This window comes from Grammomys surdaster, unplaced genomic scaffold, assembly GCF_004785775.1.
Source record: "Grammomys surdaster isolate TR1022 unplaced genomic scaffold, NIH_TR_1.0 126013, whole genome shotgun sequence".
Classification (NCBI taxonomy): Eukaryota; Metazoa; Chordata; class Mammalia; order Rodentia; family Muridae; genus Grammomys; species Grammomys surdaster.
The window spans coordinates 2,686,471-2,712,141 of record NW_021620828.1 but is presented as its reverse complement, the minus strand read 5'-3'; the positions used below and the strand labels follow the sequence as shown (position 1 = coordinate 2,712,141).

The 25,671-nt window shown below is 43.8% G+C and overlaps 2 protein-coding genes across 4 annotated transcripts in view; both read left to right on the top strand.

Moving 5' to 3' along the window:
• The window catches only part of Rad51ap1 (RAD51 associated protein 1), a 13,636-nt gene extending 8,239 nt beyond the window's left edge, over positions 1-5,397 (top strand). Inside the window, exons 5-9 of one of the 3 annotated variants that reach the window (XM_028754507.1) lie at positions 518-604; positions 1,066-1,215; positions 2,255-2,413; positions 3,688-3,837; positions 4,449-5,397. In XM_028754507.1, coding sequence (XP_028610340.1) covers positions 518-604; positions 1,066-1,215; positions 2,255-2,413; positions 3,688-3,837; positions 4,449-4,594 — 692 coding nt within the window. In that variant the 3' untranslated portion in view covers positions 4,595-5,397. Of the gene's footprint in view, positions 1-517; positions 605-1,062; positions 1,216-2,254; positions 2,414-3,687; positions 3,838-4,448 lie in introns of all 3 variants that reach the window. The other 2 variants (XM_028754508.1, XM_028754506.1) reach the window with 2 other exon arrangements.
• Positions 5,398-7,107: 1,710 nt separating this feature from the next.
• Positions 7,108-25,671, top strand: part of Dyrk4 (dual specificity tyrosine phosphorylation regulated kinase 4) — a 37,737-nt gene continuing 19,173 nt past the window's right edge. The window contains exons 1-5 of the mRNA XM_028754543.1: positions 7,108-7,188; positions 12,586-12,679; positions 22,160-22,240; positions 22,970-23,086; positions 24,330-24,468. Of these exons, the coding sequence (XP_028610376.1) occupies positions 7,151-7,188; positions 12,586-12,679; positions 22,160-22,240; positions 22,970-23,086; positions 24,330-24,468 (469 nt within the window). The 5' untranslated portion in view covers positions 7,108-7,150. The remainder of the gene's footprint in view (positions 7,189-12,585; positions 12,680-22,159; positions 22,241-22,969; positions 23,087-24,329; positions 24,469-25,671) is intronic.

Below are 25,671 nucleotides of genomic sequence, written 5' to 3'. Positions count from 1 at the left end.
AGTGAGTCGGTCAAGGCGGGGGGCCATGGTGGTGGGTGCAGGAGCAGAAAGCTGGCTGATCACATTTCTAGTCACATTCGAGGAAGAAAAGAGCAGGCTGGAAGAGACTGAGCCTAAACTCTCCAGTACTGCCTTCAGCAGGGCTCCACATCCCAAAAGTGCTCAAATATGTGAGCTTACAGGGACAGTCAAGCCACCACAGGGCTCAAGTTAGCATGACTGGATTTGTCCTCACAGAGTGATATTATTATCTTCAAATTATAGACCAGGGAATTAAATCTAGAGAAGATGAGCAGGTTTACATGTGGAGTCTGACTGTGAACCTGAGTCGTTCTAGAGCTCACACTTATAATGTGTGCTAGCTCCTCCAAGTAAAACCACTGGGCTGGCATGAGTCTGAGACGGTTTGTTCCAGTCTATGGGTTAACATGTGTTAGTATGTTTCAGTGGTCATCGTCCTGTGTTTTAGACAATGACTGATTAGGATCCATCTGAAGTTCTTTCCTTCCTGTGTTAGGCACTGACAAAGAAGGCAAAAGGAAAACAGAGAAACCTGATAAGCCTCCTCGTGTCTCTAACTGCAGTGTAGCCAGTGATGATGTAGGTAAGTTTTGATATTCATCAAAACTTTCTTTTGAAAAGAAAGTTCTTCTCATTCACAGTGCTATTTTTCTAACTTGTTTAAGTTCTTACACCCATAGCTAGAACAGTCTTCCCATGTTCCAAGGCTTGCTCTATCTCCTGGCCCTTGTCTCTTTATGCTTTAGTCTGTTCTGACTGCAGACCTACTTTCTTTCACAGTAGACAGTCATGACTACTCAGGCCCTCCATTCCACAGTAGGTGACCACTTAAGAAAGGGCTGCATCTTCCCAGGAACATCTGGAAAGTTCTTTGGCAATGACTCATTAGGGTCTCAGACTTAGCCTTAAAACCGGAGTCTGTTCCTGGGAGACTAAAGGACTCTGTCTTGGCATGGCCTGGTAGTGTGTTACTGGGAGCAGAGGAGGGCAACCGAGGTTATAGGGTCTGCCTGGAGTTCTTACTGGTGTTTGTGTCTCCAGAAGATTTGGACAAGATCACAGAGGAGGAGGATGCCGAGGGGGTTGAAGGAGAGAAAAAAGCAACACCCAGAACCAAGGCTCCGCGGAGGAGGATCCTTTCAGAAGGCAGCGGGGACAGCAGTGCTAATGACACTGAGCCGCAGAGTGTGACTGGTGAGTTGTAGCCTGATTCAAGTTAATTCTACAGGAATTCAGTAAAAAAATTCTTGGAGACCAGGATGTATACAATGCACTGTGTTGAGTCTTTGAAGTTCATAAACTCAAGAACTCATAGAACAGTTAAATTAAACTTGGCCACATAGAGAGAAACTGTCTAGGGGTAACTTTTAAGCCATATCTGAACAAACAGCATTAAAAGAAACAAAAGAATGAAGTCACATTTCTGACCAAGGGAAAGGTATGAGCATTGAGATAGACTAGCACATGTGAGAGAGAACCAGCTCTGTGAGATTTAGGGAAGACACTCAAGGCTGGGCTGCCACTAACCATGGAACAACTCCTGACCTGTTCCAACAGGTTTCAGCTTTTTTTAAAACTAGTAGAAACATGAAATATTTTGAATTGAAAGTAATATGAAACTATTTTATAATCAGCTGTTTTCAGACTTAATAGAAATTAGGGCAAAGGGAAAATATGGTGACTTTGACAAAATGTAATGTGTTAAAAATCGAAAAGAATAAGTCTGTACATTAATACTAATCAGATACAGTGTTCTAGATCTTAACATGCTGTCAGCAAGTAACAGATCTGTTCACTCATGGAGCAGATATTCGATGCTTATGATGCATCTCATAGTCTAGGTGCTGGGAGATAGTAATGAGAAAACAGCTCAAAGTCTGCTGAGGGGGTGTCACAGACAGTGAACACTCTTAATGTTTGCAGAGGGATGGTATACAAATTGAAGGGCCTCAGGCGGCTCCGAGGAACTTGTCCAGCAAGTGTGGATTCCAGGGTTTAAGCTCTGAGACAAGAATGTAAAGCCTCCAGAGGAGGAAGTGTGGAGGTTATAAAAGGCTGCTGGGGATAAAGCAGAGGTGTTAGGTCAGGAGAGTGGCGTTTGAGGTCAGAAACCATGCTTTCATGGAGGCAAGAGCATCCCTAGTGTATTGAGTGATGGTGGGACCATGGCAGATGAGATAACAGAAGTCTCTCATTTTACAACCAAGACAGAATGTGTAATTTTCTGTTTTAGGTGAAGATTCAGAAAGTGATCCTGATTTTGATGAAAGTGAAGAAAGTGATGAAGACTTTGGTGTGAGGAGAAGTAAAGAAACAAAGAAGAAAACAGTGCAGAAGAAACCAGCAGCGAAAAAGAAGGAAAAGAAATCAAAGCCCAAATGTGAGGCATCAGGTGCGCCTGCTCCCTAACCCGCCATTTTATAGGGTCGGGTTTGTTGGGTTTCCAGATCTTTTGTCTGTGCCCTCTAACATTTTGCGAATGCGCACCTCTAGTTAAAAGGAACTGTGGGTAGGGAGAGAAGCTAAGACTGCTGAGCCCTGGTAGCCATAGAAACACTGAGTGTGGACCTTCCACCCCGTTAGCCAACACCCTGCACCTGCATCTTACCATCAGAACACCCACCTTCACCTCGTCTCACGCTATGCTGGGATGTGTACACGTCAGGGAGGCCCAGAGCTTAATCCCAGCCCATTTAGGGGCTGGACCATGCTGTCTGGATGTTTAAACGGTGAGACCTGGGTGAGCTTACGTCCTCGCTTTCCTTCATGACCTAATCTCTGTTTTGAGGACCCAGTTGCAACATACTTAGTGTCAGTGTTACAGTGAGAATTTGTGACAACTTGGACATGGGACACCTGTTTCTTGTGTTCAAATGGTAGACTGGTTTTGTACCTGTGTTATATAATAGATTATCATAAAATGCAACTTTTATTAACAAAATGTTTTATTTATTTATAACCATTTTTGGCCTTACTTTCTTAATCCTCCTGCCTCAGTCTTATAGCAGGTGTCTTATCAACATGACCCAGAAAAAAGTTTTTAACGTGGAGGTCACTCCTGAGAAAATAGATCTGTGAACAGCCAGACTCATTTCCATGGCCTGAGAGAAATGGCAGTGCCCTGATTGTCCTCCTCCCCTTCCTCACCCTTCACATCCCTGCTCCATCCAGTCAAAGAGGACAGGAGCTTGTCCTCTGGCATCACATGGTCTCCTCTCTGTGCCAAGAAAACCTCCACTCATTTTCCCCTCAGCCAGGATGATCTCCCCCGTCTACACCTCCTAACCATTCAGGAGATTCCAAGGCCCCTTCCTACTGTGCATCCTGAATCTCAGCACATTGCAGTAGACACACACACATTTTCACTTGGCTCTTCTCCCACTGAAGAGAAGTACAGGCCAGTTAGTTTTGGAGAACAAGATGCCCACATCATTTGCTCTTTATAACCCTAGGGTCCTCTACAGGAGTGTCCCTGACACTTACAGAAGAGGCATTATCTGTAAAATGACTACAAGTATAACCTTAGAAGTCAAACCTGGTTTCTAATCTGGGATCCAACAGTAGCTGTCAGACTACAGGGAAATTGCTTCACCTCTGCTCTCTTATTGTTTTAGACGTGAACATTATCTTCCTGTATGACAGTTGTTTTTATGTGTTTCAAATCAGTGACTTCAGTAGACCCAGCTCCAGCTGTCATCATGTCAGGATCTCCATCCTTACCCCAAGCAGTTGGTCTTCCTTCTGAGGCCAATAGGAAACCAGCAAAAATGTGCAGCCCTTCAGCTGAAAGCAAGAGGCCCAAGTGGGTCCCTCCAGGTATGGTAACTTGCTATCAAGGCCACCAGCTTAGGAAGCTGCCATTGGTACCTCTTTCCTAGTCACAGGAGTTTTGTGTGAGCAGGTCCTATGTTATTTCAGATTCTTCCAAAGTAGTGTGTTAGTGCTGCTGTTTATCATCTTGCCATTTCCTTATCAGGCATCAAGGTTGTGTATGATTTGTTCTCATTGCTATAAATAAACTTCAGTAAATGGAGACATTCTTACTTTAAAAATCTGTGGACACAGCCCTATCACAGAGTCAGTATTGACAAGTGGTGTTTGTTTGTTTGTTTCTGGCAACAAAGTTTGGCCCTAAGACCTGCTGACCTCAGTGTAACAGAGCACGCAGGCCCAGGCTCTCCTTAGCACTGAAACATGTAACACAAATGTCTTGGCAAGCTTGTCTTTGACTTTATACGTGTATTTTGCTCCACAGCCAGAAAAGTTGGAGACTTTGAAGGTGTTGGAGTTGGGGCTTTCAGATTAGGATCTTTGCCTGCCTGTGCTTTTCCTAATTGTCAGTATGGGTCTTTCTTCTGAGCAGTTGCAGCTCGTGATGAGCTCTGTAGAGCCGGACCTAACCATTTGTTTGCCTTTGTGTTCTGCAGCTGCCTCTGGGAGCAGAAACTCTAGCAGCAGTGCATTGGCAGAAACTCCAGCCAAGTCCCCCAGTCAGAGCCTGCGTCTGGGCCTCTCCCGATTGGCACCGGTTAAGCCTTTGCATCCAAGTGCCACAAGCAGCCAAGTATGGTAGCAGGAAAGGACCACTGGGACCCTTGGGACTGCGAAGTGGGTTGTCATATTCAGCTTCCATGTAAAAGAACCTTTAATGAGTCACATGAAGGATCTCTGTGTGATTCTGGTCTCATCAAAGCCTTTCTGTCCTTCAGCAAAGGGTTCTGGGGCCTCTACTTTTGCCACTCCTGGAAAGTGTATTGTGTTTTCTTACATTTCATAAGTCACTGTCACTCAGGCTCTGCGGCACATCTCCCATGTGCCTAATCACATGTCTCCCAGCTCTGCCTGGTAAGGGGGCATCCTGGGTTCCTTCAGGAGGCATTTCTGAAGTCTTTCCCATTCTACATTTCTTTAGGTTTATTAAAAGCTTGCTCTCTTTATCCAGGTCTTTTTTAGTAAGAATTCTGCTTTTGTACGTATTAAAATGTTGACTGTACTGCAGCATGTGACCCTACATGAGGACAGATGGTTAGTGTACAGCAGATAGAATTTCAAAACACTGTATGAACTTCTCATTGTCAGAACCTTTAATAAACATGAAGAGATTTAAAATGTGTTCATTGATACCATGTGTCTACCTGTGTGTCTACATTTTGCTGAAATGAGCCTTCTGTGGTCAACATAAGCAAGGGGAAGCAGTGTCTTCATCACTTTAGATGAAGCCCAAGGTTGAAAGACTGTCACCTCAGCACCCCTGTTATTAGCTAATGCAGCTTCTCAAGAAGCTTAGATTTCTTGTCAATGAAAGTATTATTTTTATGATGAGAATATCAACCTGTTTCTGATCACTTACTAATAAAAAATGTAATGTTTATAAAATGTGCAATGCCTCGCCTGTTTCTCAGCTGAGACGTGTTACCATGAGAACAAGCAGTTTTAAGCTTCTTACTTGTATATATGCATACACTGTCATTCTCCGCCGTCCATAAAACCCCAATCTTGAGTTAGCATTCTGTGTGAATTTGGTTCTCATTTTTGAGTCAGGACTTCCTATATAGCCCAGGCTGTCCTTGAATGCAAGATCCTTCTGCCACAGCCTCCCTAGTGGTGGTGGGTGCTGCCACACCCACCTAGTTACCTGGTTTTGGGTTAATTTATATGCTTTGAACAGTAACCATTGTTACTGATATTAAATACTCACTGGAAGCCGGGCGGTGGTGGCGCACGCCTTTAATCCCAGCACTTGGGAGGCAGAGGCAGGTGGATTTCTGAGTTCGAGGCCAGCCTGGTCTACAGAGTGAGTTCCAGGACAGCCAGGGCTACACCGAGAAACCCTGTCTCAAAAAACCAAAGGAAAAAAAAAAAAAAAACAAATACTCACTGGAGGGACTTGGTTTTTCTTCTGATTCACATTATTTCTTTGTATTTAAAAGTTCCCTCAGAGGTTGGAGAGATGGCTCAGTGCTTAAAGGCACTTGGTGCTCTTGCAGAGGACTCAGACTTGTTTTCCAGTACCCATATCAGGTGGCTTAAAACTGCCTGTATCTCCAATTCAGGATATCTAACAACCTCTTCTGGACTCCGTGGGCACCTGCATTCCACTGGTGCATAGACACACATAATGCATACTCAGACACACTGAATGAAAATTTGCCTCAAAGTGTGTTAAAACTGGCTTAGCTACAAGCGTCAATAACCATCAGTTGCTAGGCATGGTCTTACCTACCCCAGTTATCATACTCTGAGAACAGTTTATTCCTTGGCCCACACACCTGCTCACTGTAGCTCTTTGGTGTTATACACATTCGCCACCACATCAGTCTGTGCTTTAGTCTTATCAGTGGTTCTGATGGACTGGTGCCCTTGCCTCTACTCTTTACCCCCTTGCATATCCATCCATGAAGTTACCGACAGTGCATTCCCAAAATAAAAGCATGAACAGGCAGACTAAGGTGGCACACACTTCTAATCCTAGCAGAGGACGATGCTTCTCTACTAGTTCAAGGCCAGCTTGGTCTACATAGTTCCAAGCCAACCAGGACTACCCAGTGAAACTTGTAAGCCTTCTGCTTACAGCCCACACAAACACTGCAGTCTGTCCTTCACAAGCTGCTTCCGGTACTCACTTGGCTAAACTGCTAAGGACTTGAACACTAAACTGCTTCTTTTCAGTAAATCCCTTCCTTGTATCAGAGCCCTTCATGACAAACCACTGTCACTTATAATTCCATGTGGTTCTTTCTGAAACAGTACAGAGTAAAAGCTCACGAAGTGTACATATAAGGAAATTCTATCCTTTTATCTACTTCCACATACTGGAAGTTTTTGATAGGTCTTGGAAATTTTCCAGTCTGGCCTGTCCAGCCAACTTTAATTTCAGAGTCCTGGAATTTCACTCATACCTTGGTGGATCCATGAACTGAAGAGAGAAAATGAGGAGGTTGGGGGAGATGTATTCTTTTGGCCTATGTGAAAGATGGTTTGAGTCTTGACAGGGGAAAGCCTATTCAGCTCAGAGTCACAAAAAGGGTTTGAGCGGTTTCTACAGCAACGCGAGGAGGGTGTGGCCCCTCTGCGCCTAGCTGAGGGTTCCTCCTTAACCTCGGCGACGATCCCTGTCTGTGACAGCCGGATGCAGCTCCTCCCACTTCCTGCCCTCACCGGGACAGAGTAAGCGCCTAAGAGAAGAGGCTTGCGATGGGCGCAAACCCTGAGCCAACTGGGGCTGGGTCCTCAAGGGGCAAGTGGAAAGGGAGAAGGGAAGTAAGAGCGAGGGCTGGGCTGGGTGCGCGAAGGAAAAGAGGTTTAGGTATGCCAGCTGCCGCTCATGAGCATCCTGACTCTCCTACTAATGGAACGCTGTGTTAGGACTCCCGCTGAATGCCGGGAAGTGGGGGCGGGAGGTGGTCTTGACTCCAACATGAAACTGATTCTTTTTCACAGTCACTGCACATGGTATCATTGTCTCACACACACGTACACACAGACACATAACACACACACACACAGACACACACACCTTTGACACAGAGCATACCAAGGGTGGTGTGGGTCACGAGCCCAGATCACCTTTCCTCGCTTGCTTGCTTGCACTGCAGGGAAATACTTAGCATCATTGCTTCTTTTTAAGTGGTGACTCCACACTCTGAGCAGTCACTGTCTGAAATACTCAGGCCAGGTGGGGCTTAGGAAACATTGTTCTTTCAGATATGTTTTTAAAAATCACCAGCTTCCCCAGACTTAATTCACATTTTGGATGGAAGATTCAAAACTGGGAAAATCTCATGAGCATGTCCTTTGTTTTGCCTGAGGCGTGAGATAGAGGTGGTGGAATTCTAAGGAATCATGGCCTAGTCCTGTAAGCTCTGAGTCAGTCTAGAGACTGTTAAATTTGAGGCCAGCCTGGTCAACATTACAACATAGCAAATGTTGGGCCAGCTTGGGCTACAGAGTAAGATTCTGGGCCAAGCCTTACTGGTTCTGGGATTTAACCCTTCAGTACCCAGGAGAAGAGGGGAAGTGGGTACAGGATTCCCAAACCTTACAATTTAGTTACTGGACCATGAAGGATTCATGAACTCCTATAGAAGGGCTCAGGAGTTGAATTTGCTTTGTCACTTAAGTACATTAAGTACATGAAGGCGCATCTGGCAGTATGCCAACCACTCCTCTGACTTTGCCCTCTCCAACTCCAAATTGTCTACACCTGAGGTAACGTGGAGGGTCCTGAGGCAGTGACTTATGGTTTTAGTTGACTCTAGAACCCATCTAAATAGGAGAAAAGGCTAGTGTAGGCTATCTTCATCAAGCCACCAGGACCATCAGGGATGCAGCAAACACACTGCCTGACCTAGGATGACAAGAACACTATATACTCCTGGGAACAGTAGCTACTTTAGGGGAGATCGATGACAATGGAGAGAATAGAGTAAAGTAAGGACAGCTCAGTATCAACCCTCCATGTCTGTGGGATGGATGCTCTATCATGGAAGGAAAAGTCTGGGCAAAACCCCACAGAGTGCCTGGGATGAAGTAGGCACAGGAGAGAAAACCAAGTTTTTCAATGTTCTGAAAACTCAAGAATTCTTGAACAGAAAGGAGACTAGATCTGTTCTTGTGCTTTTCTGAAGATAGCAAAGAACAGTGGGAAGAATATCTTGTGTAATATCATTACCCTCCCAACAAATATTTGACAAGCACCAACCAAATGTAAACTAGCATCTGAGTATGGAGTGGGCTGTTGGGGAAAACCTTCACTGTCTCAGAAACACTCCAGCACTGATAGGTAAGTATCAGGGAGGCCAAAAACCCCTGCGCTAGGTTGGGGCGTGGGTACAGGATTCCCAAACCTTACAATTTAGTTACTGGACCATGAAGGATTCAGGAACTCCTATAGAAGGACTCAGGAGTTGAATTTGCTTTGTCACTTAAGTACATTAACAGGTTAACTCTAAATGCTATCACCACATCTGTCCCAAGGACAACCCCAAGGACATAAGGATCAAGTCACTGTCGACTGCAGTAAAAATAACGAAGTCGCAACAGGAAACCTCAAGAGACATAGTTTCCTTTTGGACACGAGTGTCCTTTAGGCACAAATGCACGCATTTAAAATGCCACACAACACAATTTCACTAACAGTAATGCTGACACCTCCGTGGCTCCCAGATTCCAAACTTCTTGAGAACAAGGAGTCCACTTCCCTATTTTTCGTCTTTCATACTGAGCACAGTTGTCAGGCTTGCCCTAAGATCTTTGATGAATTCATCTAAACTCTCTCAGCTTTCTCCTCTTCCAGCCAATGTACACAGAGTTTTCATTAGAGACACATCACCGTGCTCAACCTTATGAGGAACTGAAAACAATAAAAAGCACTCATCACCCATAATTCCAAGAGACTCGGGATCAAGATGAGACAAAAACTTAAGCAGCTTTCTGGGACAACTAAGTGACACTAAAGTTGTGACAAAGTGAGTTCACCTTGGAAAGTGCTAAATCCAGGAGGAAAGAGTGACTTGGGAGGGCAGGAAAGAGAGGGCTCTGTACATAAATGGGTGCAAATCTACATTTTAGACTCACTTATCAAATGCTCATTCCTGCAGCTCTAAGTTTTTTGTCTTCAATCATTCCTGTAATAAAATGTAATTTTCAAAGTAATTTTAATTTTTAAAAGGTAATTGATTTTAACTAATTAAAATTAAGTAATTTTATTTTAAAAACATAACTTATTAGGTCATTTTGGATTCATTTCGTATGGAGCTCGATGCAGCTTTTGTGCTTCAGTAGACCCCAAGAGCTTGTAATGTGCTCTCCCACTGAGCTACACACCCCTAGCCCTCCCAACATAGTCTAAAGACTGAAAAGCATTTGCAATGTTCTGAGTTACAATTAAAAGCCAGATAATTCGTAAAGGGAAACACAAGAATCTGTATCACAGACAAGCTATGAATAACTCACAGCACAGTGTGTGTGTGTGTGTGTGTGTGTGTCTTTTCCACCTGACCATGTTTTGTAGGGTTAGAATTAAAATTACTAGAAGGGCCTTGAGAGTTCATCTGGTCCAGGCTCATCATCTTCCACACGAGGGACCGGAGTACAGAAAAGATCAAATGGCTCACAGGAGTCCTGGCAGCATGCACATGAGGCTGCAAAGTCTTTCAGCATCATCTGCAGGCCTTGATCTGACTCTTTACCTTCAGCTGCCAGAGAGGGAACAGAGGAAAGAATCCCAACTGTATGTACTTTACAGCACCCACTTTCTTTGTGAAGTAGTCAAAGGAGGATGTGGTACAGAGCCCTGACAGGAGAAACTTTCTTAATTTCTCCCCAGTGTTGGGAGCTGACCAGTGCTCTCTATCCAGTTGAAGGCCATCTCTCAATTTATTTCCTAGTCCAAATACCCCCATCCCTGCCTTGACTGAGTCCCTCTCTATCTGCCAATAAGTTCATAGAATGGCTTCCAAACCAAGTCCCTCAAAGCTGTGCTGTGATCACAGCATTGCCATGAGATGGCCCTAAAACACAAAAGACTACACAGGCCACAGACTAGCCTGGGCTATGTGACCCTTTACACACACACACACACACACACACACACACACACACACACACACACCATATATATATATCATCTCAGGGCTACTTGTAATTCCTGGACAAGCCAGCAAATGCCCCTTCATACTTTCTTCTCTGTACCTTGCCCATCTGCCCTTGACTCTGACCTCTATGCTCATTCTTCCAGGATGTTCTACTGTGTTCTTCTGGAAGGCTGCCTCAGCTTTCCCAGCTGGACCTCTCGCCACCAAGAGAGTGGACAATGCATTCTGCATATACTCCTGACATTATTTATTCCCGGTCTCCTCTCCTGCACCATGAGTTTGCCTTAGGGACAGAGATTTGACTAGGTCATCAGAACTCTCTCAGCAAATGATTCTACACAATATAGAATGGGGAAAACTAATCAGAGAAGTAAATTATTTTTGTGATTTTCACATGTATTATTATTACTATTATCATTATTGCGTGTGCACTCTGTCACTGTCTGTCTGTCTGTCTGTCTGTCTGTCTGTCTCTCTCTCTCTCTCTCTCTCTCTCTCTCTGTGTGTGTGTGTGTGTGTGTGTGTGTGTGTATTCTGTAGCTAGAAACAGTGGCATGATCCTGTTGTCCCAGCTGCTTGAGAGACTGAAAAGAATGATTAGAGTCTGAGTGACATAATGAGACCCCTAACATTTGTTTTTCTGGAAGAGGGTACCACTATGTAGTCAAGGCCCGCCTCAAACTTGACATCTTCCTACCCTAGCCTCTCAAGTGTTGGGCTAACAAGCATGCCATGCTCAGCAAAGCTGGCATACCTTTAAAGAAATTCTTCTCGCTTCTCTATCTCTACCCCTTGGAGGGAGGTTTTTGCTTTTGTTCGATTGGTTTGGTTTGTTAATTCTCTGTTCTGCTTGTTTCACTCTGCTTGCCGTGGGCAGAGGAAAGCCAACCTCGTTTTAAACTATCATGTTTCAGAAAGCATACGTGTCATACGTGTTTTTAACTTCCCACTTGGTAGAGTGAAAATAAGAGCTTGTTTTTAAATATTTAATTCCTCAATAAATGTGTCTTCACATTGATTACCTGACTTGGCTCTAATTTTGTGAATAACTGAAAAGTCATAGTGCTATCATTGCTGATTGGTTATAATGTCTGCAAAAGCTAAAAACTATAATAATGACTTTACACAGAACCCCATACCAGCCCCATTTCATGTGTTTTTCAAGTTCTATTTGTTCTGGACAGAGCTGGAGGCTGCAGAGGGACTTCATGGGACAAAGCAGAATTTCAACAGTAATCTACAACTGACAAGAATTAAAAATGTTCTGAGAGTCCCCTAAGACTTGCCTTCCATGACTCTGTTTAGATTCCATAACCATAACAAGGTTTTTTCTTATCTTGCAATAAGTTAATTATTCACCAAATTGTGCTCTGAATAAGGAAGGCACAAAAATGATAACAGGATATCAGTGCTAGCTCTTTCTTTCTGTCAGACATGAAATCAGTAGCAGCCTACTCTGTGTATGACAAATCCATACTGTGTGTAAGAGAATGAGGCTGGTTTTGCAGGCAGCTGGGGAAATGGACTCCAGGGTGTCTGTTGTAACTGTAGCCACCTAACTTTACCCTCCCGCTCCTTGGCTCCTTGGCTCCTGCCTCTCCCTCTGTAGTCCTGTCTTTCCAGAACCCAAGAAGGGATTTGAGAGAAGCAGAACCTGCCCCTGATGTAGGCTGGCCCCTGCTTTTCTCTAAGCTCCTTTGCTTTCATTTATTCCCAAGTATCTTGGCCTTTATTTGAATTTTATTCATGTTGCCACCTTGTTATTGCATTACCACCACCACCACCACCACCATCACCATCATCATCATCACCAGCAGACCACCTCTACCACCACCTTTGAGACAGGGTCTTATTATGTAGCCTTGAACTTGCACTCATCTTTCTTCAGATTTAGTGCTGGTATTATAGGCATATACCTCCATGCCCAGAGTCAACTTTATTTTTTGCCCTCTTTCTCTTCCTCTTGCAGGACTTCAATGGATACGAACAAGGGAAGGAAACGCAGTTTGACGACCTTCCCAATTTTGAAAGCAAGGAAGAAGCAGAGTTTCACCTCTGTGAAGGTAAGCATCATCAGGTCCCAAATGAGGAGCAGAGGTGTCTCCAGGAAGATGTGGAGAGCCCTGGTCCCAGGGCGAGTCTCCCCCCCAAGCACCTCAAGGATAGTACTGAGGGGAAGGTATGGGGCATCCAGATGACGTGCCCACACTAAAAGCAGGTCTTACCAGTGAAAGCTCCCTGGAAACATTCTCCCAGGCTTATGCAGAGATTTGTCTCCTGGGTGGTCCTGAATCCCATCATGGTGACAGTCAGGATTACCCATCATGGTGGACTCAACAGGCAAGCAGCCAGGCTTGAGAGGCCTCCATTAAGCAGGTGACTAGCATTGGAGGAGCTGCAGGACAAAGGACTAATCCACAGTTACCAAGTCTCTGTTCTGTCTACCTGAGATTGCCTCAGAACATTCCATTGCCATTCACAATAAATGTTCAAGATCATTTCCAGAAAATACGCTCTTTTTCCTGACAAAGATATAACTGCTTGTTTATTTCTCAACCGCAAAACCTAATGAAAGCCACAGCACAGAAGTTAGGCCAGGGCGTAGTAACCATGTTTACCATCTATGAACCAAGTAAAGGGGAGAATTTTTTTTCTATCTAGTACCACTTAGGCTGTTCAAAATATTCCACTGTCTAGGATCTTTTCAAAGAATGTTTTGCAGAAAACTTTGGCCCAAATCATTCAGTGCATGTGAACATATTCCATATACATCTAGTCAAAATAAAAATGAATCCCTAAAAAAAACTACTTAAACTGTGATATTAAAAAAAATCGTCAGATGTCGTCAGATGTGGTGGTTAGAGATGGCTCAACAATTAAGAGCACTGGCTGCTCTTCCAGAATGCCTGGGTTAGATTCCTAGCATATACATAGCAGCTCATACAGTCTGTAATTTGAATTCCAGGGACTCCAACCCCTCTTCCATGGGTGGGGCATGCATGTGGTGCACAGACATACATGCAGGCAAAACACCCATATATGTTAAAATAAAAAATATTAAAAAACAAGTTAAAAATACTTGATTGGATTGAGAGAGTATTTTTAAAAATTGACTGGGCTTGTTGGCACATGCCTGTGATCTCAGCACTCAGGGTGAAGGCAGAGGGGCCTGCCTACGAGGACAACAGAGGCACAGGGCTTTGTCAGGCTGCTGCTTTTTTTAAGTCCCTTAATCCAGTCCATTACTGTCACTTCCTTGGGCCTTCCCTCCCATCCATGTTTGCTTGTGTCCAGTCTATCCCATGCTTTAAAAATGGGACCGCCCAATATGGCACCACTGGCCATTTGAGGCTGTGGAGCTCTTGCCCTGGCTAATCCACATGGAGATGTGAAATCCATTGTTGGTCTCAAAGACCTGGTCTCCCCTCAAATAGGAGCAGAGAATATCTTTAAAATTAGGTAAATTTTATAGCATATTAGTGAATGCATCAAGAAAAGCCATAAGTAAGCCGGGCGGTGGTGGCGCACGCCTTTAATCCCAGCACTTGGGAGGCAGAGACAGGCGGATTTCTGAGTTCGAGGCCAGCCTGGTCTACAGAGTGAGTTCCAGGACAGCCAGGACTATACAGAGAAACCCTGTCTTGAAAAAAAAACAAACAAAACAAAACAACAAAAAAGAAAAGCCATGAGAGAATTTTATGTTGATTCATTTAAAATAATGGCATTTCTCTTTACTTCTGCCAATGTGTCTATTTAAAAATTACTGCACTCATTTGCTCCACCTGCTTCTCACGGGACGCTTGGCAGGCAGCACAGGCTTCCTGTGTCTGACTGATCCAGTGTTCGATTGTAGAAGCTAGACGTTCCCTGGTACAGACTGCCACTTAGAGTATATTTGCTCACCCATGTCCTCTACAATTATTTACTGACTATTCATTTCCAACACCGTTCTAAGGGTTGAATATATTTTTAAAAGGTGCATGTTCTGGTTTGTGCTTACAATCCCAGCACTCTGGAGGCTGGGTTAGGAGGACAGCCTCCATTTTGAGGCCAGCCTGGACTACATGGTAGGTTCAAGGCCATCATAGGCTACAGAATAAGACACCCTTAAGAACAAAGAAACGGCAAAACAGACCAGTAAGCTCTTATGATTTTTAATCTCAAGACTCTTCAGATGAAGACCAGAGGTCTGGCCTAAGTTAAATGCTGAGCATGGTAGAGAAGACTCGGGGAGTGGATAGACCTGAGTGTCACACGACAAAGCTAGACCCATCTGACAAACTGGACCTCAGTTTTGTACTCTACAGTTTTGACTGGCATCCCCAACAGTTGCAGTAGCAAAGGTTTGGATTGCTGTTTTTCATCAGGCTTTTTGGATGTGAGGTGCTGATGAGACAGAATGGACCATACAGTTAACTTTGGCTGCACGCCTAGACCTGTCTGAGGAAGTTTTCTAGACCACTGAAGTCTCTCAGAGTCACAGATGCTTTGCAAAAAAAAAAAAAAAAAAATCAAAAAAAAACAGGTTCTTCTTGGGGCTGGGGAGATGGTTTGGCAACTAAGGGGATTGAATGCTGAATGTTTTTTTCTGAGGACCCAAGTTTAATCTACCTGTAATCCTCCAAGGCATCTGGCACCTCTGTCCTCTTCCAGTGCATTCATACAGTGCACATGTGCACACACACACACCACGACCACCATCATCATCATCAAAAACTAAAATAGAAATTTAGATAAAGATAAAAAGCTCTGGGGCCAAAGAGATGGCTCAGTGGCTGATCTTCCAAACGACCTGGTTCAATTCCCAGCACCCACACGGCAGCCCATTCCTGCTTGTAATTGCAGTTCCAAGGGATCCAACACCATCGCACAGACATATATTCAGGCAAAACACCAATGCACATAAAATAAGAATAAATTATTTAAAAAAGTTAAATTAAAAATTAAAAAAGTTCACATCTATTAGGTAGACGAAAATATCCATTTACATGCCAGGCATGGTGGCTCACACCTGTAATTCTAACGCTTGGTAGTTGAAAACAGGAGGATCAGAAATTCAAGGTCATCCTCAGCTATAGAGAGAATTTGAAGCCAGCCTGGGATGCATGAAACCCTGTCTCAAAACAGTAAGTGGGGCTGGGGAGATGACTCAGAGGTTAAGAGCACTGACTGCTCTTCCAGAGGTCCTGAGTTCAATTCCCAGTAACCACATGGTGGTTCACAACCATCTGTTAACGGGATCCGATGCTCTCTTCATTGAAGACAGCAACAGTGTACTCACATACATTAAATAAATAAATACTATAAAATAAATATATAAATGTATATAACCTGTGAGATGAACGTGTTAATTGTTTCCTTTGACATGGACAGACAGTATTATTTTAGGCAGGAATCTAAATCTTAGGCTAGAAAAAAGAAGTAATTTCAGGCAGGAATCTAAATTTTAGGCTAGAACAAGGAAGTAGGCTTCAGACATGAAGATGACTTTGTGCTAGGACAGGGAAGTAGGCTCAGATATTCTGGTCATTCTGATAAGCCCTTAGAAACAGTGATTGTGGGAGTGTTCATGGAACTTTGTTTATTGCCTTGCTTGTTCTTTGACTATTTGTGTTTATTGTCTTGCTTGTTCCTTGACTATTTGCATCTATTGTATTTCTAGTTCCTCAGCCTAGAACTGACTTTAGTACTTGCATGCAATTAGAATGGTATAAAAGCAATAAGGAAGAGAGAGGATGGGATAGGGGTTTCTAGGGAGGGGAAATGGGGAAAAGGGATGGCATCTGAAATGTAAATAAATAAAATATCCAATAAAAAAAAGAGAATGGGCCGGGCAGTGGTGGTGCACGCCTTTAATCCCAGCACTTGGGAGGCAGAGGCAGGCGGATTTCTGAGTTCGAGGCCAGCCTGGTCTACAGAGTGAGTTCCAGGACAGCCAGGGCTACACAGAGAAACCATGTCTCAAAAAACCAAAAAAAAAAAAAAAAAAAAGAAAGAAAGAATGTCCCAAAGGAGAATTGAGAACACACTTTTCCATAAGTTGAAACTTGTGTCAAATTTGAATAGAAAATATATAGTATCTGGGTTTTGATAGAACAGATAACCCTAGCAAGAACTGGTAGGCTTGAATTGTCATTAGAGTTTTATTCTTTATTCTAGAATTAGGTTAATCAATAAAAATAAAAAGGTTAAAGTATACCATTAAAAAAAATAAAAGAGTAGTATGAATTAGTTTATGAGGTATTGGTGAGAGCATGAAATCTCTGGCTGGAAGATCCTGGACATACGTGCCCGACACCCTCCCTCTCTGTTCAACAGAGAGCAGTTTCTTGTGAGAGACAGGAACTGAATCTCACACAGTAGAAGGAAGTACCCTAGACTGTCCATTTTTATCTCATATCTGTCTGTGTCTCATCACCATTCCACACCTAAAAAGTCCAAGGGAAAAAGTACCGAACCAACCACCTGCTGCTGCAAAGGGTTGGAAATCCCAGTCAAAACTAAATGGAGCACAGAGCCAAGATCTCTCCTGTCAGTTGGTTCTAGCTTGGTTGCATGGCACAGTTGTAGCTAGGTTATCCATACATAGTTTAAATGCAAATGAAAGATTCAGGGGAAGAACTTGTCATGGTCACAGAACATTTAAATAAAGGCATCCACTAGAGTGTCTAGGTGGTGAAAGCGAGTCTTGGTCCGGTATCTACTGATACCTCTGTGGAGACTTAGCATCCTGAAGGAGAACACTTACATTTTTTCCTCCCACTCTCCATAGGGCCCCACTCTTCCTCCTGAGATCTACATGGTGAGTATCAGTTCCTCCTTCCTCTGCCTTCACTTCCACAGCCTCCCCACTTTGGAGAGAGGAGAACGAAGGTTCGAGACGACCATCAGTCAGTTGCTATGAAAGGGTTGTTAATACAAGCTGTCGTAAGAAGCACCTCTTTGAGTGCTGGGATTCAGCAGAGTGAGAAAACATCCCCTCTAGGTTGTGAAACATCATGTTCAACAGGGAGGATAATGAGACATTAGAAAGGCAATGTGGTTTTGGCTTCACTTATTTTCTCTTTACATCTGTGTTGAGATAATCTCTCCCATTTCACAAAGGAGGAAACTGAGGCTCCAAGAGACTCAACAAGGTATCTAAAGCTGGCCTGCTAATAAAAGCTGAAATCAAGACTCGAGATTTATTCTGTAATTCAAGGATGCTTTTCAAAACTGATTGCCATTATAATGCCTATTAAAATCATATTCTAAAATGCCTACTAAAATCTATTCTAAAATGTTTGTAGCTGATAAAGAAGAGCATACAATGATCCTCCAGTGCATCCAGCACAGTGAGAAGTCCCCTGACTGTCACTTCCCGTGTCCTGTTCATCGTCCTCTCTGTGATCATCGTTCTCATGAGTCTTGCATCTAAGATCCCAATTGCGTGTGCTGTGTGTGCTGCTCTGAGCATGCCCGTGGATGTCTCCTGTCAAAACCGTGGTCATGTTTCTAGACTATTTATCCAGGATTGGGTGTCCTGGGTGATGCTATTTGAGCAGATATTAACTGAACTTAAGCAGATATTGCAAAATTGTCACCCAACTCTGTTACCAATGTGCTTTGCCCTGCACTGTACACAAGTTTTATCCCCTTGCCATTTGGGTCCATTTATCCTGTGGGTGTTTCATCCGCCCACTTTGTAGCTCTAGTGGCATTTTGATTGTCTCTAACTTGCGCTTAGATGGTTGTATTAATGAGGCTGAACTTCCTGTCATCTGTTCATTGGCCTTTTGTGACCTCTTTTGGAAAGGGTCATCTTGTGTCTTTATTCTGGAGAGATTTTTCTGTAGTATCACCTTTTCCTTATTGAGTATAGGATGTTTTATATGTACTGTCTTCTAGTCCTTTGCCAGAAGTAAATGTCCCTTCCAAGGTTTTTGGCTCGGGTGTTTTCACATACTGAATACAGCAGTTTTGTGACTTGATAACATTTCCCTTTGTTAATAACTGGATTATGTGGATGTAATAGCTTGCTTACTCACCAACCAAGGGACGTTTTGGTTGCTTTTTACTGCTCAGCAGTTACGAATAGTGCTGCTGTGGAACACACATGTGCAAGTTTCAGTGTGCACAGATGTTCTCAGTTCATTTGGCCGAATAGCAAGAGCATGATTGGCTGGTTGTAGGTTAAGGCTACAATTCGCTGTTTTCAAAAGCAGCCAGACGGTGTGCCAAAGCAGCCCTAGCAGTCTCTGCCAGAAGAGCGTCATTTTGTCTCACAGCACTGAGGATGCTGGGAATCAAACCAGTGTTTTCTGAAAGTGCTTTTACCTGCTTCTGCCTCCTGAACTTAATTATAATTTGAGAACTTCAGAGGGGAAGGAGTTTGTATCCTTGTTGCTTGGTTTTGTATCAGACTAGGATGAGGTCAGAAGAGGTAGCAGTGACCCTGTAAAAATGTATTTGAGGGCTTAAGTTCCAGATTCAAGTTTGCTACAATGTGTGTGTGTGTGTGTGTGTGTGTGTGTGTGGTTTGGGGGGGAGGATTATCTTGGACAACTTATTTGGATAATCTTGGCTTCTCTTTATCCACTTGTAAAACAAGCCCATTCTGCAACAGTCAATCTTATTCCCTAAGATTGACTGTTGCACCACGATGCTCCAAGCTCCATTAATGAAGTCATAAGGAGATATGCCTTCCCCATTTCCAGTCACTAAGAGAAGTAGGAAATGACTCCAGATGTCTGGACTTCCAGGCCTAGCTTCCAGCTCTTCTCACATGTGTGTCCCGGGGCTAGTGTGCAGGTCCCTTGGGAGGACACTGCATCCATGACAGTGAGGAGCTGCTGTTCCCCTGTGGATGGCCATGCTCACTCCACTAATGGGTCTCCAGAGTCCATCCTTGCCAGAAGGAGGACCCAGAAGGCAGTTCCTTCCTGCCTAGGCATTCTGGGCTTCTCATGCACAGCAAAGGGGCTTTCAGCATGGACTCTTAGCTGGAAGTGGCAGACAGAGAGTCTGCAGCTAGTCCCTCAGCTGGGCTGTAGGATCAAGTGCCTTCCCCTTTCCCAGCTCTTTGTCTAGCTTGGATGAGCCTAGTCATCCATTTAAATTGTGTTCTGTATCAATTCCCTAATGATTTTTCTTCTCGCTCATCATCGCCCTCCTTACATTAAGCGTTTGTTTTGGACTCTGGGTTTTCTGGCCTCAGGGAGTGGATTGTGGAGCTCCCAGGGAGGGAGCTGTGAGCAGACAGCAGACAACTTGAGCCTGATCTGCCTGCCAGAGAGAGAGAGAGAGAGAGAGAGAGAGAGAGAGAGAGAGAGAGAGAGGAAGAAGAGGAAGAGGAGAAGGAAGAAGAGGAGGAGGCAGCAGAGGAGGAGGAGCCAATTGAGGAAACAGAAATAGCCTGTGAGGAATGACTGAGGCAAGGCTGTTTGATGGCGTGCTTCTAAACAAGCTAGGTAGCCCAGGGGCAGGAGACCTGATGCCTGCCTAGAGCCTACATGTGTTCATCTTTGGACTTCACAGATGAGGCCGTCCAAGGCTCAGCCTGAGGTAATAAAACTAGGAGATGCATCTTGGGATCCTGTTAAGAGTAGCTCTAAATGGGGAAGAGGGCCACTGTTCTTCAGCTCTTAGAGGGAGGCATGGGACATAGGTGGCCCTTGTAAACTGCACAGAGAGTTTCATCTGAGGTGGGAGAGGGTGTGCATATTCACTTGGGACCTAGTGTGATAAATGTGACAGAATGTCGTTAGTGGGGGACACTGGAGTTGTACTTAGGGTTTCACCCTCCTGTGTGCCTTGTGTGGTCCTGGGGATTCCATTCTTCTATACCCCCTCCTTCATTCTGGCAAAGGTATCTCTCGGGAATGGACACTTCCCTGTTTGGGCTTTCCAGGAGTAGTTTCCTAACGTGGACCACTTCTTTTCTAGTCCCTCAGCCCCTTAAACTACATTCAGTAGAAATTCGTTTGTTGAGAACAAAGCAATGAGGGGCCTAGAGAGTGAGTGCACTGCCTGCCTGTGAGGAGAATTTCGTTTTCCATTGTGGATGTGTGAAAACACAGCCTCTTCCTCTTGTTCCCTTGGGGGACGCAATGGTGGAATGAGGTGTGAGGAGACATTGCGCCTCTTGAGGAGGTTGCTGGAAAAAAATGGTCTTCAAGGCCATCATCTGGTACAACACAACACTTTCTGAGACTCCCCTTCTCTGAGGGCGCACACGCATACGTGTGTGTATGTGTGTGTGTGTGATAATCTATGTATTTATACCTGTACAGAAGTATTTCTGTGTAATTGTCTGCACATATGTTAAGTTAAACATGAATTTTTCTGTATCCAGTCCTAGTCAACTATAACGTGATGGTGGTACTGATGGAGCCTCATGGATTTGTAAGTTTCCATCCCAATGGGAAGAAACCTGCCATCTTTCCAGTCACTGCTTTCAGCCACAGTGCATGTTTGGTAGAATCTGACCTTATCTCTCTGAAGTTTTTCTTTTTATTGTAAAATAATTTATTATATAAAAATTTATATTTATTCAAGAAAATTAGAAGTGTAGACATGTAGAATTGTTTTTAAAACTCCACAATTCCATGACTGATGGATAAGCACTTGCAAACTTTATTAGTGTCTATTATTTTTTAAAAAATGTAGTAAGTAATATGATATACTTTGCATATTGATATATATGGTGCAGTTTCATACATCATTCTCATTCATGATAAACATCAGTAACTCATTTTTTTCCCAGAAGTACAGGATTGCATAGTCTAAAAAAATATATAAATTGTCTCAAATTGCAAAAATAAAAACGCCAAGAAGAGGCTAGCACTCTGGAAGAGAGAGGATTCAAAAGTCTTCTTTGGAACTTTCTAGTGGTTTCCCCCACCTCCCACTCCCACTGGCTATCCCCCACTGCTACATATTTCTATTCATTTTTCTGACCCTCTGGACTTCTCTCCTGTCTCTTCCCATACCTGATCCTGCCCCCCTTTTCCCCTCCCCGTCTCCTTCCTAGATACCTTTCTCCCTCTACCTCCTGTGATTATTTGTTCTTCCTTCTAAGTAGAATTGAAGCATCCGCCCCCTCAAACATACTTAATAGGATCCATTGAGATTTAAAACTAATTTGTAGTATTTCTTTATAGTTAGGCTGTCCTGGAGCTCACAGCACTCCTGTCTTAGTTATCCAAGTGTTAGAAGTACAAGAAGATATATCCCCGTTTTCCTTTACATGATTTTCTTTCTTTTCTTTTTTCTTTTTTAAGTGTGGCAATCATAGGATAAGTCAGTCCATGATTGATACTTCTGGAAAGAGCGTTTGTTTGGGTGGCAATTAATTCATGCATTCATTGAGTACTTCGTTCATTCATTCATTGAGTATTTCATTTATACATTCATTGAGTACTTCTCTTAGCTTCTCTTGACTTGTAACTTTAAAGTTAGGATAATTGGATTCAAGTGTACTTTATCGTAATGGGAAAAGATGTTCAGGTGGCTTGGGACGAAAGCAGCCAAGTTCTAATTCAATTCTCTTCCACCTGACCCAGGTTGAGAGTAAGCCCTTGGTTCAATTCCAGAAGCCATCCTCCAAGACCAAGAAGCTGAGAGTGAACCAATGTTCACAAAAGGTAGGGGGGTCATGGCCAGTATCTTTTCTCTAAGAAAGGGTGAAGGTTATGGGATGATTGGGATAGTTTAGCAGGCCATTTTGTTTAACAATGACCACACTATAATTATGGCTGTGTTTTGATAGATGAACTCTCTCCCAATCAATGCATAAACCAATCAATGCAAGATAATAGGGGTCAAATTATAATGTATCCATAGAGAAGATTGGGGTTTGTGTTACATATATATGTGCAGGAATGTGGAGGAACTTCTCCACATTTTCAGAGCATTGTATGAAAGTCAGACAAATGCTTACTTTGGAAGACACATTGAAGCATACTATTTCTTAACTGGGGGAGAAAATATCCTGGCAGGAGATGGGGTTTTTGGGTCTCCAGTATTGAGATGCTAATACTGGCTAGCACTTTTGGAATACTTTACATATATTTCCTCATAAAACTCTTAATGAGGTAGCTCCCACCCTATTTTGTCACCATGGTAGCAGTGAAATAAATGAAGCTTAGAAAGTCAATGGGACCTATTGGAGGTTTACAGTTCATTAGTAATAGAGGTAGGATTCAAACCCATAGCCTACCTGATAGACTGATGACTTGGCTCTCTGGATTCTGGTTTTCCTCATGAACCTAGGTTAGGTGCCACATTGTTGTGGAGTTAAGGACAGAGAAGATAACCAGAACATATTTCTTTTCCTGGGATGTCTGTACCCTGTTCACTTTCCCCTTCTGTAGATTCCAAGTGCCGGCAACACTGCATTCCCTTTTGTGGACTCAAAGGGGAAGAGGAACACAGTAAACTTCCCCCACATTGGCAACAAAGTCCTATCAAAGGGGCCCATGGTGTATCAGGTGAGTGAGACAACAGGCATGTCCTTGGACAAGCACATTCAAGGCCTGAGCTCAATGTAGTACCAGCTGTAGGGAGGTTGGGTTCTAGCTCTCTTTTCAGTCCTTACAAAGAGTGAACACTTGAACAAATGTGCCTTGGCTTTCTTTTACCTATTAAACGGGTTCTTTATGGCATCATGAGCATTCATCAAGGAAAGGAAAAAATGAAGTCCATACTGTATAAATGGTAGAGCCATTTGAAAGATTTTCTTCCAATATTCCCTATTAAAAAATATTGTAATTATGTGTAATGTGTGTGGGCATGCACATATGAGTTGTAGGTATTCACAGACTATGGAAGGGCATGTCAGATCCCCTGTAGCTGGGGCCCAGGCAGTTGTGAAGCACCTAATGTGGGTGCTGGGAGAGAGCAAGAGCAGCCTGCACTTCGAGCCCCTTCTCCAGCTCCTGCACTACCTTCCCTGTGGAAAGACCAAATGAGATACTGAGCTAGTACCAACATGAACAGATGCTAGTCTCACATCAGTTGAAGCTTCTGGGATCTAGTAAGTTACTTAGCTTATTTGGAATTGGCCTGTATTTGTTATTTTTCTCATTGTTGCAACCAAATTTGTGAAAGGAAGCCACTTGTAGGAGGAGGGTTTGTGTTGGACTCACAGTTTATCGCAATGAAGTCCCTCACGGTAGGGAAGGCCATGGCAGAAGAAGCATGAGGCAGCTGTTCACAATATGTCTTTGGGCAAGAGGAAGAGAGACAAATGCTGCTGGTCAGATCAGTTTCTCTTTCTGTTCAGTTCGGGACAATGCCGAATCCACCGTTAATGGTGCTTCCAACATTCAAGGTGGTTTTTCATTCTTCAGTTCTGGGAACCTCTCATAGACAAATCAAGAAATGTGTTTCCATGGTTACTGTAAACCCAGTCAAGCTGACAATGAAAAAGAACCACCTCATGGCCTCCTCAAGAGCAACAGTAAAAACTGTCACATCTCTATGTACAATGACATGCCACTGGGTTGTTAACTACACACAATGTAGTGGGCCTTCCAGAACATAATATGAGGGTCAGATACTCTCTCTAAGAGAAGGAAGGGGTAAGCATCTTACCATCTCTCAAGTCATAACTATTTCCTCCCAGGAGTGGTAGGAAAAGATTCTGGCTCGAGGTAGGTCTACTGGATCATCTCAATGACCTATGACCCCCAAGAGAATCAATCCTTAATTATAACTTATTTCCCTGGACAGGAAAATCAAATTCATAATCAAGTGCTATCCTCTGAACTCAAGACTTCAGAAATACCTTTCAGCTTTAACACAAAAGCCCAAGACACCAAGCCTCATCCAGAACTACAGAAGAGGCACAAAGTCCCTCTTACAGCAGCAGGTAAGATTTGGGAGCAGTAGCAAGATAGAGTGGCAGGGGGAGCATAGTTATTGACAGCCAAACTGCTGAGAGCTGAGCTTCCGTGTGCTGGAGTCATCAATTAAGGCAAAGAACCAAAACGAGCAAAGTGAATCCCGAAATCTCTCACTGGTCTGGCTAAGCACTAGGCTAAGAGAGAGTGAGCGCCAGTTCTCTGTGGCCCATTGTTTCCGTGGAACTGCATGGGTCAAGGTCACCTGCATCAGTGGAAACAGAGGGCACTGTCTCACTATGTTGTATGGACTGGAGCAAGGGTCAAGGGGAGAGTTAGAATTAAGGGTGAAATCACTGAACTGACACAGTCAGGTGTTTTGATGCTTCCTCCTCCTCAGTCAGGGCCAGGTAGAGGACTCCAGATGATGTTGGGGAAGGAGGCCTCCTGGGTCCAACATGGAGGTACATAAGAATGCTGCCTGACAGGAAGGCTTGATCCTGTCACTCTAGAAGGAGACTGCCATGTGTGTGAAGTGCTCTGAGTCAGGAGGGGAAGCTGCCCCATGATGCCTGCCAGCTATAGCTTCTGTAGTTGTGCCTGCTGGAGCCAGAAAGACCAGAAGCCAGACTCCTCCCGAGGGTGCAGAGACTTGTGGCTTCCTTCCCTCTTAAGACTCAAAGCAAGGGAACATCTGAAGCCTTGGTTCTGCCTCTGGGTGGAGAACATCTTGATTCAGCCTGTAGGTGACTGACTTGTGTTACATATAGGAAGACAGAGGTTGTCATGTGCCTCATTTCTGCCCTCCCAATACTTCCTTCTGTAAGTCTTCAGCAAACAGTTTGCAAAACAACTGGGTGCCCCTCCCCAGCCCTCTTTCCTGAGAAACTCCCGTATATTAAAGTTTGACATCACTGGTGCTGGAGAGACTGCTCTGAGATTAAGTACCTGGCTGATCTTCCAGGTTTTATTCCCAGAACGCACTGACGTGGTAGTTTACAACCACCTTTTAATCCAGTTCCAGGGGATCTGATGCCCTCTTCCAACCTCTCCAGGCCCCAGACACACATGTGGTACACAGACATATGTGCAAGCAAAATACACATAACATTTTAAAAAAATTATTAAAATTGACTATCATCCATCCATAATATCCCTTCCCCAACAGTCAGTCTCTCTCTCTCTCTCTCTCTCTCTCTCTCTCTCTCTCTCTCTCTCTCTCTCTCTCTCTC